At 43.7% G+C, this 19,375-nt stretch overlaps 1 protein-coding gene across 3 annotated transcripts in view; it reads right to left on the bottom strand.

Moving 5' to 3' along the window:
* Positions 1 to 809: 809 nt before the first annotated feature.
* Positions 810 to 19,375, bottom strand: part of ERS (glutamate tRNA synthetase) — a 79,463-nt gene continuing 60,897 nt past the window's right edge. For 2 of the 3 annotated variants that reach the window (XM_086492663.1, XM_086492664.1), the window contains 7 exons: positions 2,718 to 2,819; positions 2,546 to 2,648; positions 2,344 to 2,407; positions 2,120 to 2,234; positions 1,614 to 1,714; positions 1,382 to 1,538; positions 810 to 1,286 (listed from right to left, as the gene is read on the bottom strand). In XM_086492663.1, the coding sequence (XP_086348789.1) occupies positions 1,044 to 1,286; positions 1,382 to 1,538; positions 1,614 to 1,714; positions 2,120 to 2,234; positions 2,344 to 2,407; positions 2,546 to 2,648; positions 2,718 to 2,819 (885 nt within the window). In that variant the 3' untranslated portion in view covers positions 810 to 1,043. Of the gene's footprint in view, positions 1,287 to 1,381; positions 1,539 to 1,613; positions 1,715 to 2,105; positions 2,235 to 2,343; positions 2,408 to 2,545; positions 2,649 to 2,717; positions 2,820 to 19,375 lie in introns of those variants that run through there. The other variant, XM_086492665.1, reaches the window with a different exon arrangement.

Below are 19,375 nucleotides of genomic sequence, written 5' to 3'. Positions count from 1 at the left end.
GATTAAGCAAAACATATAATTGTTATAACTTTATGCTTCAAAATATATAACAAACAAGTTTGGAATGTTGACACTTCAATTCCAAAAGGTAAGGGCTTTTTTTTTTTTAATTCATATGTATGACTTCTCATTGTGAATCTTCAAATTGCTTTTCGTGCATAAATTTGATTTTCATATAAAAATATATCTATGTTGGATTTATCGATCTTTTTTTTTCTTTTTTGCATCACATTCAAAATAAATATACATGTAAGAATCAAATGGGTTTATTGATCTTCTTATTTTCTTTTTCTGAACATCATACGCAATTCGATGCATATACAAGAATTTAAATCGAAGTTATTCATCTTTCCTTTTTATTCGATCATGCACAATTTGATATATAAATTAACTAGAAATTTATCTTTATTGGACCTACTAAGAATTGCATGGTATTGCTATAGAGAGATTTGCATCCATCAAATCATACTATTCAAGCTATGCTTAGAGAGGGTTGAGTGCAAGCTAACCAGCATTCTCCCCTTCAGCTTATTTATGAAGTGAGACTACGAGATGCAACACCAACTATAGAAATACAATGCACAATACATGGACAATGTCTCGGGAGGTAGCATGGTTACTAAAAAATTAAGAAGGCATTAGTCATGCATGGCTTAAAGTCCGAACGAAAGCCAGCACACACATGGTTTAAAAATCTGGATGGCCTCTGTAGGTGGCCCATAAAGCTATGAAATGACTTGGAGTAGGCTGACACTTGTTTGTGCACAAAAGGACTTAATAGAAGCAGGAGAATTGTTGAACAAGTACAGTAAGCCACATTGTTATCTTCTCAATCTTTGCAATGCTCAAAATGACAAAATTCACAAATCTTCAATTACATACCCAAATTATACATTTAAGCTTCAGCCAGGGTAAACTGGAAAATCTGGCCGAGTTCTCAACCAATACTCTAAAACTAACTACATTTAACCTACCCAACACTACTCCAAGGAACCAACGAGAAAAAATGGGTGCTTTCCATCTCAAGGACATCTTCCTGGGAATCAATGTGCTAGCACGGTGGCACTTTCAGGGGCCTTCACAGTAGATGCAAGCTTCTCCGACACACTGTCCCACTCTACTTCCTTTAATCTTTTCATTCGCTCAGCTATTGTAACTAAACCTGCCTGGGCATGAACAACGCCGCTGGTTTCTGCTTTGTAAAGAAGCTCCACAGCACTTCCGATGTCCGGGCCAGCCCTCTTTCCAGTAATGAGAAGCCTGATGGGCATAAATAGCCTTTTACCCTGCAAAAAGCCGCCCATATCCGATGCAAGATGATCATTGTTCTTCTACACATTCAATAGGTTTTGCATTAGTATCAAGGTGTATATGTACAAACCTTCCTCTTCATAGATTTTCCTGCAGATTTCACCCACTTTTGCCACTCATCATGCCCACTTTTGATTGCATTTTGCAAATCGCCACTGTCGTAGGCTGTAAGAATGGCATCCGCCACTTCTCTCAAGTTGTCATCAACTATCTCCTTCACTTCTGGGCTGTACAAACTCGAAAGAAAGAGAGTGAGAGGAAGCAGAAGTCTAATTTTGGACGCTTGATGGAAAAGAACCCACCTGCAAAGAGACTCCTCTAAAGGATAAGACAATAAATCACTCAGCCCTTTTCCAGCATCTGAAACCACCTCCAGGCCACCCTTAAGCACACGGACTGCATCCTGCTCAAACAGACACGGACTATTAGGACAGCTTTATCAGTACAAAAGTATCAAAGAATGCCAACAAAGCCTTCAGATCAAAACAAGAGGTAAGTGTCTCAAAAATTGTGAAATTTAAGCCTTCGACCATATTCCACATATAGTTAACACAACATATGTACATGATACTTGACTTAGGAGAAAGATGCACGCAATCACTCCGATCACTCAGCCATTGCATGAACACAAGTAAAGTAATCTAACTACACAATTATTCAGTCCATAATCAGACAAACACAGTAATACATCCGTACTCAAACCGTACATACCTACAGATGCAGTAATATTGCGTGTACATTTATACACACACACCCCTACATGCACAAAAGTGCACATTGGAGTGCAGACATACCTTGGTATACTTACTTCCACGAAGGGCCCTTCATGCACAGTTAAGAGGCTAGCTTTTTCCCAAAATTCTCCACACATCTGAGTGAGAGCTTTCTCTGGCAAGCTTCTCAAATGCTGTCCATTTATCCAGCTATTTACCACCAAAAACCAGACATCAAAACAAGCATATATCCCAAAAACATATTAAAATTTTCAAGCACACTTGGTAACTGCACTGAAATTTGCTGAGTAGGACAGACCGAAGTTTTGTGTTGTCAAAAATTGCCGCACTTTTAGTTACACGCTCGATTGAAAATTTCTCAACTGTAAAAATTAAACATAGTAATTTAAAGAATGTTCAAAAAGGACTCTGCAGAACTTGAAACATTCATATAAATAACGTCAGATCGTGCTGCCATCTTGAAAAAAGACAAATATTTTGGCCTCTAGGAAAGGACATACTGAGTTGATCTAGCGCAAAGATTTCGTCCTCAGTTCCATCATTCCATCCAAGAAGAGCAAGGTAGTTTACCATTCCTTGGGATAAGAAACCCATTTCTTTGAACTGGAATACCAGTCATAACACTTCAGCTCTTGACACATGAAAAGGAAAGCCAGACTTTAAATGGATCACCTGTCCAACAGACGTTGCTCCATGCCGCTTGGACAACTTGCTTCGATCAGGAGCCAAGATCAAGGAAACGTGCCCAAACTTAGGCATTGGAAACCCTAAGGCCTGCAATTCGAAGGGTCAAGTAGCATGTGAGTGTGGTTAAAAGTAGCTTGCCAGCCAATACTGGTAGCAATAAAGCAGAACATATAACCACAAGTCCCCTCTTCAAATTGCAGAGAAAATTACATTTTGCCCCAGTTGAAATGAACATAGCTGGAGATAAAATAAAATTAGAAACCAGCAAATCTTCCAAAGGAAAAAGGATTCACAACCAGCCAAAAGCACAGTCTCAACGCACAAACGAAACGGTCCACCCTTGACTGGTACAAGACAGGACGAATGTTTCACATTTGTAGATGGCAATCATTAATATTTTGAGGATAAGACATTTTAAACGTAGTCTACCCAAATCACTCCGTGCTCAGTAGAGTCTCGGTAGAGTTAAATTTGTCGCCTTCAAATAAAGAAATGGCTGGACAGATTTACCGCGACATTAGCAGGTTGAAATTAACCAAAATTCAATAACAAAAATTCTGACATACATGCAATGAAGCTGAAAGCATTGAAAATACATGTGAGCAAGCATGCATGTCCTGTAATGTGTGTGTGCATGTGTGCATGCCTGAACCTGTGGGTGTACAATCACAGTTGCCTTGTTTGCAATGGCGTCTTCCATCCCAGCGTTTCAGAAAATACTTTTCATTGTTTAGCATACTTCCACAAGCCCTTGTACCTGACTGTGCTTTCCTTGTCAGGGTTCGTTTATGTCCTTGGAGAATTATCTGGCATTCTAGGAATCCTCATGCTCCAGCACAATCAAACAAAACCATTTGCAATCTTTAACTTTTCAGTCTAGCAACCAGAAGGGTATGTTTGGGGGTTTATGTGTGCACCAAGTGTGAGGATAAACGTGGCTGATTTCTGGCTACTAAAATCACAGATATGGCTGCACTGATGATCGCCAAAAATGAACAGATGGGCAATCAGATGATAGATATTCTATGGGAGAAAGCAGGGGTTGCCTACATGTCCCAAAACATGGGTAGAGATGAGCTGATGTAGCTGCTGCAAATTGCCATGGCTGAGGGCAGTAATGGGCAGGCAATGGAAGTTTATTAAGGCCAGGATGAAGGGCAGGAAAACTGCTGATGAGGCTCCAGGATTGGGCGCCTGAAAATAGGCTACATGAGGAAAAGTGCCTTGAGGACCGGCTACTTGTCGCTCATACAATCGAGATGAGAGGCTAAAGCTAGTACATGGCTGGGTCTTATGTCATGCTGCCGATGATTGCCCAACAAAGTGTAATAACACCCATCAAACACCTTGTACAAACCATTTATGCAAGAGGGTTCCATATTAAAAAGATTTGATTTAATAAACTTGTTTGGACATGCAAGTCCCGTGACTAAGCTCATAAAGTTGCTGATAGAAAATCCATTAAACCAAAAGGCAAACCTTCGCTCTGAAGATGATGTAGTAGCATGTCCACATGGCACATGGAGCTATGTGAACATAACATCCCCTTCGGCTTAAGGTGAGAAACGCTTGACAAGACGGCAATCTCACAGAAACATGAACAGGAGTGAAACTTTAACACTAGACTCCGTGACAAAAAGCGGCCGAGTTCCACTTCCAGATGCACTGGCCTCGAGCCCTTTGGCATTGACAAGACGTAAACTCATAGAAACATGAACAGAACTGAAACTTTCACACTAGAACTCCGTGACACAAAGCGGCGGAGTTCCGCTTCCAAATACATTGGCCTCGCGCCCCTTTTGGTACTAATTTTATATTATTCAATTAGAGAATACAACTGCTAAAGGAGTGCACTTTATGCAAGTTGATCTGCAAGAGTTGTCACAAACCGGTGATGTGGCTGCCTAGTACTCACACACACACCCGTGGCAGCAGTCCCAGAAATTACGGGCAGAATGACACGTGGCACTGTTAGCGTGGCGTCCGTACTGACACGTGGCAGCATGTACGGACCTCCGCGATTTGCGGCGCGTTTCATGGACAGGCAACAGATTGCGGTAGCTTTTGGAGCTTTTGCTTTTTGGATTGCTTTATTTTATTAAAGCCTAAGAAAGAGAAGAAAGAACTCCTTTTGCTTTATTTTGAAGGCTCAAGAGAGAGAGCTTGTGAGAGAAAGCTTGTGAGAGAAAGCTTTTGCTTTATTTTGAAAGCTTTTGATTTTCCGCTTTTGAAGCTTTTTGGGGCTCTGCTTTGGCATCCCTTGTAATCTTTAAATACGCGGGTTGGCCTCTCATAACTCAGAGCACCTGGACGTAGAGTCTCAGTGTGAGCGCCTGCCCGCATTCTTGTACTTTGAACTCGGATTAATACAAAAAGAAATACCGAAAGGGGCGCCAGTCTTTGGGGCCAATATCTCTAGGCACGGAACTCCGCCGGGCCAATGTCGAATCAATTGTGAACTGTGAACTGTTTTTGAAGTGGTTAATTGTGTTGTTGCGGTAGATTCTTGACTTGAAGTGTCCAAGTCTGTTACAGTGGTATCAGAGCACGGCCGATTTCTCTTCTACGGGAAATCCGTTCCCTATTTTTTTTTTTCCATGGCACCTATGGCTTCAGACAAGGATCAGTCGACTCCCTCTACATCCAAAGATGCGGGAGGGGATCACAACGAAGATTCACGCGAGTATGGCCCGCCTCGGCCTACTCCGACGGAGCGTCAAGAGATGGAGCGTCAACGATTGATCAGCGACGCAACAAAGATGATGCTTAATTTTACCAAGGACACAAAAATGGCAAAATATATGAGCAAGACCTCTTTGGAGGAACTGCACGCGCAGTGGTAGAAAACCACTACACCACCCCCAAAACCCGCTCTCAAGAAACCTCTTGCTCCCAAGAAGTATACAGAGTAGGAATTAGAAGAGGTGGTGGATGCACGAATTGCTCAGTTTTTTGACGCGCAAAACAAAGCTAAAAAGCAAGACGAAAAGCAAAAGAAAGACACTGACTACCCGGGCTATTTGGGTCGTCAGTCGACTTTTGAAAAGGCAAAGAAACAGAAGAAGCGTGTTTGATCTGAAGAAGTACCCATTTCTTCTTCTTCTTCTTCTTCTTCTGACAGTTCTTCTAGCTCATCGGACTCGAGCGAAGAAGACAGAAAAGGCAAAAAGCGAAGCAAGAAGCAACGCTTCGGAAAGGGCAAGAAAAAGGCAAAGAAGTCTAAATCTCGCCCCGTGAGTGACAGTTCTACAGAGGACTCCTCTTCAGACACTTCAGACTATGATGACATCAACTTTCATGCAAAGAAGAAGAATTTTTACAAAGCCAACTAGTATGACTTTCTGGAAGACAAAAGCAAGAAACTCCAAGGGTTTAAGTAAGGTGGACAATCAATTAAATTTGACACGTTTTCTGGATATAGAGATGCTTCCAAGGCTTTGTCTTTTGTACAGCAGTTTGACATCGCTTTCGCAGGAGGGCATTACTCAGAGCACTCTAAATTTTGGTCTAAATGATCTCGAAAAGACATGGTTGCAATAGGGGTTCGTCAATCGGGTATCTATGAGGTCCGGACTGGATCTGTTGAGCGCAGGGAGTGTGTCATCAAGTGCCAGGTATATGGTGCCAACTCCCTCAATGTCACAAGCATAGTTATTGCCCAATACACTTTTCAAAGGTTTCCTACAGTGTATGAGGTAAAACACTCCAAAGAGGGAGTTACATGAAAAGAGGCACCACTGTCAACAATCCAAGATTGTGACAGGCCATCATGAGTAGAAAGCAAAGCATCTATCACATCATGCTTAGTGATATGCATATCCTCAACTAGTCATGACATGTGGATCTAAAGATGCAACATAAAGATCACTAGTGTCTTAATTTTCATCAATCTCTTTAATGACAACACTAGAGATCACATTTGCCTTTTCAAGCTCACTTTCCTTAGGGGTAGAGCTGCCCTCTTTGTCATTTTTCTTGCCTTTTGCATTCATTTGCTTCTTGCGCTCCTGCTCTTTCTTAAAATACCTGCAATCGGGCTTTTTATGCCCCTTTCTTCCACATTGATAGAAAGTGATGTCTTGCTGTTTTTCTTTGCTTTTGCTGCGATTTCTTTGCTTATTTGCAACATTTTGCCTTTTTTCATTGCGTCTAGCACATTATAGGCTGATCCACTGCCACTCCCACTTGACTTGCGTCTAATCTCCTCATTGAGGATAGAACCACGCACACCATCATAGGTCAAGTTGGAGTTATTACTCAAAGAAACAACCAATGCTTCCCAAGACTCTGGCAGTGTCATAAGTATAAAAATAGCCTTGAGCTTATCATCCTCAAAAGCCTGCAAACCTGAATCACTCAACTGACTCAAAATCCCACCAAAGGCATTCAAGTGATCAGAGACAGATTTGGACTCATCAAGCTCTAAGCTTACAAGCTTCCTCATGAGATGGACCTGATTTACAGGAGTCGTATTCTCATAAGTAGCTTTAAGCTTATCCCACATAGCCATAGCTGTGTCAAGTCCCTTGATGTCAACAAGGATATCATCAGTCACAGCCATCTTGATGTAAGTAATGGCTTTCCTGTTAAGCTTAGTCCAATCTGCATCTGACATACCCTCTGGCTTATTTGCAAACAATGCATCATCGCACTCTTTCAAGAAAAGAATGCCCTGTATGCGATCCTTCCACAAATCAAAATATGTACCATCAAACCTACGGATCTCAAAGAGGCTCTTAGAGTCCGAGGATGACGAAGTGTCAGCCATAATGAGGCAAAACAAAAACTGATAATTTTCAGCCAGGAAGTACAATCACTGTACCGCAAAAGCAAATGCAAATATACACTGTAAAAGTGTTTGCAAGAGCAAATATAATGCTGTAATTTACTTCAAAAGTAAAATTTTCAGCAAGATGACATATTGAGCATGTCAAACTCAACGCATAGAACGACCTCACATCAAGTATACATCACCAAATGCATTTGCAATGACCCCAATGATCTTCTCAGCAGGAACCCCCATCAGTACCCTTGGCGTTTTTGGTCTCCATCCTTGCCATACTCAGCCCAGCGTTTTCCAGTTTTGTAGCATCGCAGAATGGCCAGCGTTTTTCACTAACGCTAGCATTCAGCCTAGCGTTTTCTGTCCCTAGCAGTTTTCCACCGCATTAAGCACCAAGCCTTGGCGATCTCAGCTTGCATCATCGCCGTCATCACCAGATCCATAGAGTTTTTGGATTTCAGCAGGCAGTTCCAAATTGCCCTAGAGTTTTTACCAGCAACTCCCAGATCTGCTAGCATTTTGGTTTTCAGCCCATTCCGCAGCAGAAAGCTCAGCGTTTTCAGCATCCCCCACAGTAGCAGATTCAGCCCTAGTTGGTTGCAGAAGAACCTCTTTTTCAGCCATTAAAAACGCAGCCAAAACAGTCATTTTCAGCCACCGAAACAGCCCTAAAATTCAGCAGATAAAAGACCACAGATTTCAGCCCTAAAGTCGTCGTCATCATCACCGTCGTCGTCACCGACATAGTCACAGGTTGCATCAGTCCATTGCATCGTCATTGTACCACTTTGTGCAATCAATAAGTAGACCATTCTCGCCGACGAGAGTGGGGCCTTCGGAGGAGGGTTTTACGTCTCTAGTGTCGTATCTCTCTTCTCTCTCTATCTCTCAGTCTCATACACTTGCACGCACATTGTCCATTCACTTTGTCCGTGATCATAGCACTTTCCTTTAAGAACGGAAGGCTCTCCCTTCCATAAGAACTAAAAGGAACCTTGAGCACAGTTCGGGGCACTCATCTTGAACAAAGCGCAAACATTCATTCCGCTGCACCTAACATTGGTATCAGAGCTTTGGCAGTGTTCTATATCACTCAAGGAAAGAACCACAAGAACCACAAGAACTTTTTTTGCTTGTTGAGGTCGCACGAACCCAAGTTCGCTTGGGCGTGTCGATTCCTAATCGTGTTTTGTTGAAGAGTGACAGGAATCCCAAGAAAGAAGGGCTTGTCCAGCCTCCCCTTGTGTCTCTTTTCACTCATTGAGAGCGGACCGTGCACTTAACGGCCGGCCAATCGACGTGAGGTGGGAAAAAGCAACCTTGGTGTGAGCGCAAGGCCGCCAAGGGGTGCGCCCGTAGAAAGGAGTAGAATTGTTTCTGAAAGAAAATTTAGAACGCGAAGCAAGAGATGCAGAAAGAATGGCAGAAATGAAACGCAGACAAAGCAGAAAGAGAAGCAGGAAGAAAGGCAAGACAAGAACAGTGCGACCGAAACATGCAAGAGTTCTTGCGACTCTTGTCTCACGTGCCGGCACAGATGCAAGAGATTAAAGAGACGGAGACTTTCTCAGTCTCTTCTTCTCCAACGCATGATACAAAGGATTTGCATGATTGTGTGAAGCATGATGATGATTTGATTAACAATGACTTGCATGATGTTTTGATTGACAATGATAAGCACAATGATTTGGATGACAAAGATAAGCATGATGATTTGAATGACAATGATAAGCATGATGATTTGGATGCCAATGGCAAGCATGATGATTTGCATGATCAAGATGTGATTTCTCACGAGCGTGATGATTTGCATGATCAAGATGTGATTGTTCACAAGGTTGTATGTGTGAGTTGATGCTTTTTCTAGCGAAGCTAACCTCGTTGCAAATTCGATCAATCACGAAGGATCGATCTTGGCTCTCGAGCCTAGGTCCAAAGAACCCCCTCAGACAGAACCGACCTTGGCTCTCGAGCCTAGGTCCAAAGCACCCTCACATTGTACGAGTGTTTCATTCGTGATCGTTTCCTGTATTTTAGTCAGCGTCATTATGTGATCCCTTTTCCTAGGCATGACATATTGTATGTTGAGCACGTTTCACTCATGGATGAACACGAATGTATGCGGATGTTTCATGAAAAGCTGAAAAGTATGTATGTAAGGAAGTCACATTCCATGTCTCTTCCTTGGCATGACACAGTTTCCGAACGAGCACATGAAAGTATGAGCACCAAACATGGGCATTTCCGTTGTGAATTGCCACAGTTGATTGCTCTAGATCATAAGCGAAAGATTCGATCTCATTGTTTGCATGTGTTTGATGAACGGGTTGTCACTCCGTCTCTACGTTCATTTACATTGCAGACGCAGTCTTTAGCGAAGACAAGATTTTTTCCCTTCACTTTACATGGAATGGGTATGTTCATGGTTTTGTGTTGGAAATGGTTTCAGGAATTTTCAGCCATGGAGATTCTTGAAGAAGAAAGAAGCATGACTCTAGATGAAGTTGAAGCATTGAAGGAGCCACAGAAGACTTTGTGTCGCTTTCGGCGCGGCCCAAAGAAGCAAGCGTTGCAGACCTTTATGGAGTTCAAGTACCGCACGACCCACACATCAGAGTGGGCCGACAAAGAGCCCCTTCTAGGATTCCGGATGCTATTGGCGATCTCCGTCCACGCCATACAGTTCGGTACCAGTATCTCACTTTGAAAAGGAGGGGATGTCACGTGACACATCCAACCCTTTGTGTCCGTGGACAAGCTACAGCATGATCAGGGTTCGATCAGTCCAGTAAGTGTAAACGACTTGGACACTCCAAGTCAAGAATCAACCGCGACAGCACCAAATAACCACTTCAAAACAATTCACAGATCACAATAGATTTGCACTGGCCCGGCGGAGTTCCGTGCCTAGAAATATTGGCCCCAGAGACTGGTGCCCCTTTCGGTATTTCTTTTTGTATTAATCAATCATCAAAGTACAAGAGAGCGGTTAGGGTTTCACTCTCACACTCTGCGTTCAGATGCTCTGAGAAGTGAGGCTCTCACCACTAATTTAAAGGTTACAAGGGATGCCCAAAAGCAGAGCCCCAAAAGCTTCAAATCAAAAGCAATTGCTCTCTCTCTCCCACAGAGAATCAAAACTTGAAAGCAAAAGCATTCTCTCTCTCTTTCTCATATTGTAGAGAAAAAGCAATATTTGCGTCGCTCATCATTTTCAAAATAAAAAATAAAAAATTTTAATAGCCTCCGCGATTTCTGGAAATCGGGGTTTTTGGCAGAGATTAGGGTTTGCAAGAATTTTAGGGTTTCTGTTGTCCGCCACGTCATCACTTTGTGACATACCCCCCTCTTGAAAGCATTGTAATCGACCGCGATTACGCCTTCAAAACCGACAAAAGCCATAAACCGTCTTAGCAGACACTGACTGTTAGTACCTACGTACTAGGAACACACATCTAGCACATGTACAGAATCGACAGTCACATCACACGACATCCCAGGACATCACCAGACATCACAGGACATCACATGACATTCAACATTCATTCGGATCTTAGACCATGATTTATCGGCAATGTAGCTAGCAATCACATCTAGGTCCAATGGGGACCTCATCGATGTCCGATTGACTAACCCCTATTGCAACCATGTCTATTCGAGATCAATCAGACCAAAATGCTGCAGTCATTTCGTCTATCAGTTCCTGCACTCACAAGAAGTCAAGAACAAATAAGTATCATAATCAGGAATTCTATTTCATAAAGTCATCCAGCAGAATATTGTCAGCTATCAGTATCCCTGAAGCTCAAAGAGACATCAATGACTTAAGTATCAAAATCGAGGCATCTGTTGACAAAGGAGCGGAGTAACTCCCCTTTTGTGCATCCCACTGCACCAAATCTTCGGCCAAGCTGAGTTTCTGGGTTCCGTTTAGAGTAGACTATGCTAAACCAAAACATCGAGGTAAAGTTTCACAATCCAAGGAGTATCTGCTAGGTTCTCCTCCTCCATCCACTTCGCATCAAATGCATGAAAGTTCTTGAATTTAACCAAGAACCGCCTTCGGACTTTACCTTTCTTCGTATCATTATGTGCCAAAATCTGTTCAGGAACAAGGATCTCCTCGTTTTCTTCCACTTCGGGTTGCTCATCAGGCTCCCTTTCATCAGGCACATCACCCTTAACAGGGTTCAAGAGACTCACATGCAATGCATTATGAATCCTCCTAGTATCTGGCAGTTTCAATCGGAAGGAGACATCATTTATCTTGTCAGTGATCTGGAAAGGTCCGTAGTATCGCATACTAAGCTTTGGAAAAAGCCTCTCCTTTCCCTTTTTCTTTCGTAGGCGTGCCTTCTCAAAAGTAAGAGCACCCAATCATCCTCCTTCAATTTCAAGTCGCGACGATGGCGATCCGCTGCCTTTTTCTGTCGTTCTTGAGACTCTGCAAAGTCTCGCGAACCTTGGCAAAAGCCGTATCCAAATCTCGCGAATATTCATCCGCTTCAAATATCTAATCTTTCGTGCTCAGGAAGGATGGAACCTTCGCAGCACTTTCAACAATCTCACATGGCGTCTTCCCCGTCGAAGAGTGTATCGTGTTACTATAGGCAAATTCCACCAAAGGTAAGTTCTTTTCCCATTGAGTCTTCTGATCCGAGATACAAGACTTCAATAAATCTAAAATCACTGAATTGGCAATCTCAAATGGCCCGTCAGTCTGCAAGTGGAACGATGACGAGAACTGCAACCGCGTGCCAATGTTCTCCCAAATTGCCTTCCAAAACAAACTCATAAATCTGGGGTCTCTGTCGGAGACAATCGTCTCAGAGGTGCCATGTAATCGGAAAATCATCGTGATCATTCTGTGTAATTGGGAGATCAAAAATGAAATCCATTTCAATACTTTCCCAGGGGTGGGTGGGTATGGGTAAAGGCTATAACAATCCCTGTGCCTTATGCCTGTCAAACTTGACCTTCTGGCATACCAAGCAACTGCGCACAAACTTTTCCACATCCTTTTTGAGTCTCGGCTCAGAGAAGTATCTCTCTACCCCCTTCATGGTGGTAGCAATGCCGCGGTGACCCGTAAAAGGTGGACAGTGGCATTCAGTCATAACCTTATCCCTCAACGGCTGTGTAACGCACAACATAGTCTTTTTCATCAAGTAGCCTTCCCGAAGGGAGTATCCAACTACTGTCTCCCCATCCCGTATCCGTGTGAAAATATCTGCAAAATCTGTATCTGTGGCATACTGATCGACCATATCCTCAAAGCTCCTATGATGTATCGCGGAAATAGCCAGAACCAACGGTTTCCGAGACAAAGCATCTGCCACCACATTCTTCTGTCCCTGCACATGGACAATCTGGAAGTGGAACTGTGACAAGATGTTCGCTCACCGCATCTGCTTTTCCGAAAGCTGCTTCTGTGACAAGAAGTAGCGCTAACTCTGATGGTCTGTCAAAACAGTAAAATCCGCTCCGAGTAGGTAATGCCGCCACTAAGTAAGAGCATGGACAACCGCCAAAAGCTCTTTCTCATAAATTTGTGCTGTCATCTTCGGCCTAGAGAACAAACGGCTCTCGTAAGCTATGACATGGCCTCTTGCATCAAGACCGCACCCAAACTACGACCACAAGCATCACAATATACTTTGAATGACTTCTGCAACTCCGGCAAAGTCAAAATAGGTCCCGTAGTCAATTTCTCTTTCAATGTCCGAAAGGCAATCACCTCTGTGGGTCCCCACGAAAAAGGTACTCCTTTCTGTGTCAAGGTATGCAAAGGGGAAGCAACCTCTGCAAACTTTCGTATGAACCGCCTGTAGTACGAACACAGTCCCAAGAAGCTTCTAACTTCATGGACATTCCTCAAATCGGGCCAATCACGGATAGTCTCTATCTTGGCCGGGTCCATTTGCACTCCTGCTGCTGACACAATGTGTCCCAAAAAGTGTATCTCTGGTAGGAAATATTCACTTTTCTTTGCATTAATCACTAACGTGTGATCTCGTAATGCCTGAAAGACTTGAAGCAGATGCTCTCTGTGTTCTACCTCATTCTTGGAGAAAACAATGATGTCATCAAAGAAAGTGCCAACAAATAGCCTGTACTCTCAAAAAATCATGTCCACCACCCGGTTAAATGTCGCAGGAGCATTGGGCATCACCAAAAACTCAAATAACCCAAGAGTCGTCCGAAAAGCTGTCTTGTAGACATCTCCTGGCGCTATCCTGATCTGATGATATCCACTCTTCAAGTCAATCCTGCTAAAGCACGAGGATCCCTGTAACCTGTCGAGTATATCATCGATCCTAGGAATCGGAAATCTGTTCTTGATGCTGATTTTCTTGAGAGCGCTATAATCGATGCACATTCTCCAAGATCCGTCTTTCTTCAAAACCAACAACACTGGAGAGCAATACGGTAAAGTACTATGCTGGATAGGACCCTTTTCCAAGAGGTCTTTCACTGGGTTCATAATCTTTTCATTCTGTACTCGGCTCACACAGTAAGGTGGCCGATTCAGTGGCGTGCTTCCAGGTATCAGATCAATGGTTTGATCTTCAGGCCCTCTGAAAAGCAATCGACATGAGTGTGGAGAAAAATCTTGGCGTTGTTTTGATCACGTCAAAACATATTCAAACTTTATCTAGCGTTCAATTCTCTCCCAAAAGAATGAGTAAGAAACTGTAGTTCATCAAGTACAATCTCTAAGCCCTTCATTTATCAAAGTCGCTTTCTCGGCCCGGTAGTCAACCACAGCGTAGTTCTTGTGGTACCAAGGGATCCCGAGTAGAACGTCATTCGCGTGCCCTGAACACCCCTGTCATTGCAAACAAAGTTTGCCAATGCTCGGTGTAATGGCAACATCCCATCCGGGTGCCAGTCGAACTACCTCCGCCTATGGCGTCAGTCTGTTGGGCGTAATTTCCAAATCGAGCCGCCAATTCCAAGTGAAAAGAAGTTGGCCTTGGCTCCTTCAAAAAAGCTTGCTGATCCTTCACTTTGCCCCAAAAGCAGCAAAGTTTGTACTTTCATTCATTAGATTCGGTACAGGTCCCACGCCATGTGGTACCAGTTCTGCTTTTCTATCTGCCTTTTCTGCCACATTCCTCAGTTGCTCTCAAACTCTCAGACCTGTGGTCATCTTTATGATTATGTTCCTTCTGTGCCTTTGTAGGGCACTTCGCGGAGATATGTCCATGTTCCCTGCATCCAAAGCACTTCCCCTCTCGGATGAAGCGAGCTCTCTCCTGAGGAGTAAGCTTGGGTCGTGCATCTTTTTTTCTCTAGGTTGCTCTTTTTCTTTCTACTTTCATTCCCAGAAGTCTGTTCGGCTCGTTGTGTCATGGCCTCATCTGTGAGGTAGGTCAGACTGCCAGAATGAATGGCAAAGCCCCGCTTCGCATGACTCATCAACTCCTGAATAGAAGTTGACTTCTGTTCCAAGCAGTGATCTCAGATCTCTGTAGGTAGACCCAAGGTAAACCGCTCAATCTGTTCTCTGAACGAGATCTTCTTGAATGAAGAGGCGGGTAGAAAAGAGCTCCAAAATCTTTCACAATAAGCATTGATTGTATCTTTCTTGGTCATCCGAAGATGGTTCCAAGCAGCTCATATATCTCGTTCATATTCTTGCGTCAACCAAGAAGAAACAAAAAGCTTTTCAAATTTCAGTCATTTAATTGGCGCACTCCTGTTTAAAAGAAGCGTGGACCACCAAGTACGAGCATTCCCCTTAAGGTAAGAGGTAGCTCTCCGAATCTTGGAGTGCTCTGAATAGCGTCCTCCCGCGAAAGCGATGTCAAACTGCTGTATAAAAGACAAAGCCTTCGAAGCATCTGGGTATCCTGAAAAGTATCAAACTTGATCGAGTGGCCACCTTCCTTAAACTCTCGGACTTTCTTGCTTTTATCTTCGAGAAAGTCATACTGGTTGGCTTTGTAAAAATTCTTCTTGTTCGCATAAAACTTTCCGTCATCGGAATTTGAGCTGTATGTAGAAGAGTCCTCAGTAGGACTGTCAGTCTCTGGGCGAGATGTAGCCTTCTTTGCCTTTTTCTTGCCCTTTCCGAAGCTTTGTTTCTTGCTTCGCTTTTTACCTTTTCTGTCTTCTTCGCTCGAATCCGAGGAGTTAGAAGAACTATTAGAAGAAGAAGAAGAAGAAGAACTGGGTACTCCTTCAAATCGAACACGCTTCTTCAGTTTCTTTGCCTTGTCAAATGTCAACCGACGACCCAAATATCCCGGGAAGTCATTGCCTTTCTTCTTCTTCTTGCCGTGCTTTTTGGCTTTCTTCTGTGTGTCAAAAAGCTGAGCAATCCGTGCATCAACCACCTCTTCTAGTTCCTTCTCTGAATATTGTTTGGGATCAGAAGGTTTCTTGAAAGCAGATTTCGGGAGTGGTGTTGTGGTTCTCTGCCACTCCATCTGTACCTCTTCCAAAGAGGTCTGGTTCATATATTTTGCCATCTTCGGGTCCTTGGCAAAATTGAGCATCATCTTTGTTGCATCACAACTGGCGACGCTCTATCTCTCGTCGCTCCGCCTAAGTAGGCCAAGGCGGGCCATACTCTCTGCGAGAATCTTCGTTGTGATCCCAGCCCGCATCTCCAGATGCAGAGGGAGTCGACCGATCATTCTTGAAGCCATAGGTGCCGCGGAAAAAATTCGGGGATCGAATTTCCCGTAGAAGAGAAATCGGCCGTGCTCTGATACCACTGTAACAGACTTGGACACTCCAAGTCAAGAATCAACCGCGACAGCACCAAATAACCAATTCAAAACAATTCACAGATCACAATAGATTTGCACTGGCCCGGCGGAGTTCCGTGCCTAGAGATATTGGCCCCAAAGACTGGTGCCCCTTTCGGTATTTCTTTTTGTATTAATCAATCATCAAAGTACAAGAGAGCGGTTAGGGTTTCACTCTCAGACTCTGCGTCCAGATGCTCTGAGAAGTGAGGCCCTCACCACTAATTTAAAGGTTACAAGGGATGCCCAAAAGCAGAGCCCCAAAAGCTTCAAATCAAAAGCAATTGCTCTCTCTCCCACAGAGAGTCAAAACTTGAAAGCAAAAGCATTCTCTCTCTTTCTCATATTGTAGAGAAAAAGCAATATTTGCGTCACTCATCATTATCAAATAAAAAATAAAAAAATTTAATAGCCTCCGCGATTTCCGAAAATCAGGGTTTCTGGCAGAGATTAGGGTTTGCAGGAATTTTAGGGTTTTTGGCAGAAATTAGGGTTTTTGTTGTCCGCCACGTCATCACTTTGTGACAGTCAGTCTAGATTTAGCAGTGATCTGGCACTTTTGTGAGTCTATTCGTAGACCGTGCATGCCCAGTCACTTAGTGTAGATGCAAATCCTCTAGTTGCACACAGCATGATCATTAGTATTCCCTTCAGAATCCATCAGATTCAGTCAGGGGAATTTTCCAGTGCATTTAGCCTATTTTCCCTATTTTTGCTATTTTTCACTTATTATTTTTAAGTGACTTTCCAACAAAAGTAGGTAGGGCAATTTTGCTAAGTTAATATATAAGCAGACCCAAGTTAGCACTAAATCGCAGAAGAGGCAGCAGAAGCTTCCCGCTCAACAGCCACCTTCTGAACAGGAACCCCCATCAGTACCCTTGGCGTTTTTGGTCTCCATCCTCGCCATACTCAGCCCAGCGTTTTCCAGTTTGTAGCATCGAAGAAAGGCCAGCGTTTTTCACTAACGTTAGCATTCAGCCTAGCGTTTTCTGTCCCTAGCAGTTTTCCACCGCATCAAGCACCAAGCCTTGGCGTTCTCAGCTTGCATCATCGCCGTCATCACCAGATCCATAGAGTTTTTGGATTTCAGCAGTAGTTCCAAATTGCCTAGCGTTTTTGCTAGAAACTCCCAGATCTGCCAGCATTTTGGTTTTCAGCCCATTCCGCAGCAGAAAGCTCAGCGTTTTCAGCATCCCCCACATTAGCAGATTCAACCCTAGTTGGTTGCAGAAGAACCTCTTTTTCAGCCATTAAAAACGCAGCCAAAACAGTCATTTTCAGCCACCAAAACAGCCCCGAAATTCAGCAGAAAGAAGACACAGATTTCAGCCCTAAAGTCGTCGTCGTCATCACCGTCGTCGTTGTCACCGACATAGTCACAGGTTGCATCAGTCCATTGCATCGTCATTGTACCACTTTGTGCAATCAATAAGTAGACCACTCTCGCCGACGAGAGTGGGGCCTTCGGAGGAGGGTTTTACAACGTCTCTGGTGTCGTATCTCTCTTCTCTCTCTATCTCTCAGTCTCATACACTTGCATGCACATTGTCCATTCACTTTGTCTGTAATCATAGCACTTTCCTTTAAGAACGGAAGGCTCTCCCTTCCATAAGAACTAAAAGGAACCTTGAGCACAATTCGGAGCACTCATCTTGAGCAAAGCGCAAACATTCATTCCGCTGCACCTAACTTAGAATAAGTGCTTTGCTCTTTCGACGTGATGTATCCTCCTAAAATTCCTTGTGCTACCTTTTCATCTGGAGTGGACTTAGGTTTAGCAATTGTGTTAGCTTTACCCTTAGGTTCATTGGAAGAGTTCTTTTCTGAGAGACTGTTGGAAGATTGGTTAGAAGAGTTACCGTTCTTACCATTCTTACCGTCCTTATCATTCTAAGGGTTCTCAGAAGTCTGGGAGGTACTTGTCGAAGTCTTGGTCTCCTTAGGCTTTCCCTTGTTGTGTTTCATGTCCTGTGCGAGAGCAATCGCTACCGCCTTGTTGAGATCGATTGGATCGAGCACCTCGACATCGTACTTGATATACTCGTCCAATCCATAAAGGAATGCCTCTTTGCGCTCATCATCCGACTTGCGTAATTGGGTACCTAGCTGCAAAACACGATTAGAGAAAGACATAACTGGCATACCATTTTGCTTGAGAGCGCGCCAATCGTCCTTCAATCGTGCGAGGTACTGAGGTGGCATAAACCGCGCCTTGAGCTTGTCTTGGAAATCAGCCCAATTGAAGGAAAGGCGCATGAATTCGTCGGCTTCCTCTAGGTGTGCGGCCTACTGTGCCTCTTGCCATGCGTGGTACCAATTGATGGCATCATCGGCAAGGTACATAGCTCTCCTCAAAACCTTGCTTTTTCTTGTCTTCTTAGTTGTCGCAAAATAAGCATTAAATTGATGCAACCAAGAATGAATAACCGTAGCATCCATCTTATCATCAAACTTATTGAAAGTCAACTTCTCTGTGACTGGGTTGTTGGAGTCCGAATCACAGCTTGCGCCGCTTGAGGAACTACCAACATCTTTGGCTGGTTCGGACTTCGAGGCAAGAACCTGTCAAACCAATTCTTGAGTGCGTTAGTCTCTTTGAACCTCACGATCGGCCTCCAAGGCCGCTGGTCTTGCTTCGGCTTCCTCCTTTCTTTGTGCTTTTCTTTCTTTTCGTGCATCGCGCTCGCGTTCCAAAGCAATGCGAGTCGCTTCTTGTTGTTCTGCTTTTCTTTCTAGTTGTGACATCGCAACGCGAGTCGTTTCATGCTGTTGTGTCATCATCTCCAACATCGACTTGACCATCGCCTCCACAAAATTTTGTGCAATCCCGGCCGTGGATGGCGTGGGGGGAGGGTCAAGAAAACCTCCATGGTGAGGAAATTCTTCTTCACTACTTTCATGCCCATCACCTCCATGCCAAGTATCCATTCCGCTTTGGGTGATCACCATGCACTGTGATCTTTGGTTCTTAAGTGCACGAGGAACTTTGGTTCTTGTGGGTCTTGGGTTCTTGGTTCTTGAGGGTCTTGGGTTCTTGAAGTTCTTGAGGTTCTTCTTTCGCTTGCAATCTGTGTTTCAGAAGGATCTTCTCTTCACCA

The sequence above is a fragment of the Adiantum capillus-veneris genome, chromosome 20 (assembly GCF_014529385.1).
Source record: "Adiantum capillus-veneris isolate H3 chromosome 20, ASM1452938v2, whole genome shotgun sequence".
NCBI lineage: Eukaryota > Viridiplantae > Streptophyta > Polypodiopsida > Polypodiales > Pteridaceae > Adiantum > Adiantum capillus-veneris.
The sequence above is the reverse complement of the archived record's forward strand: the minus strand, read 5'-3'. Positions and strand labels throughout refer to the sequence as shown.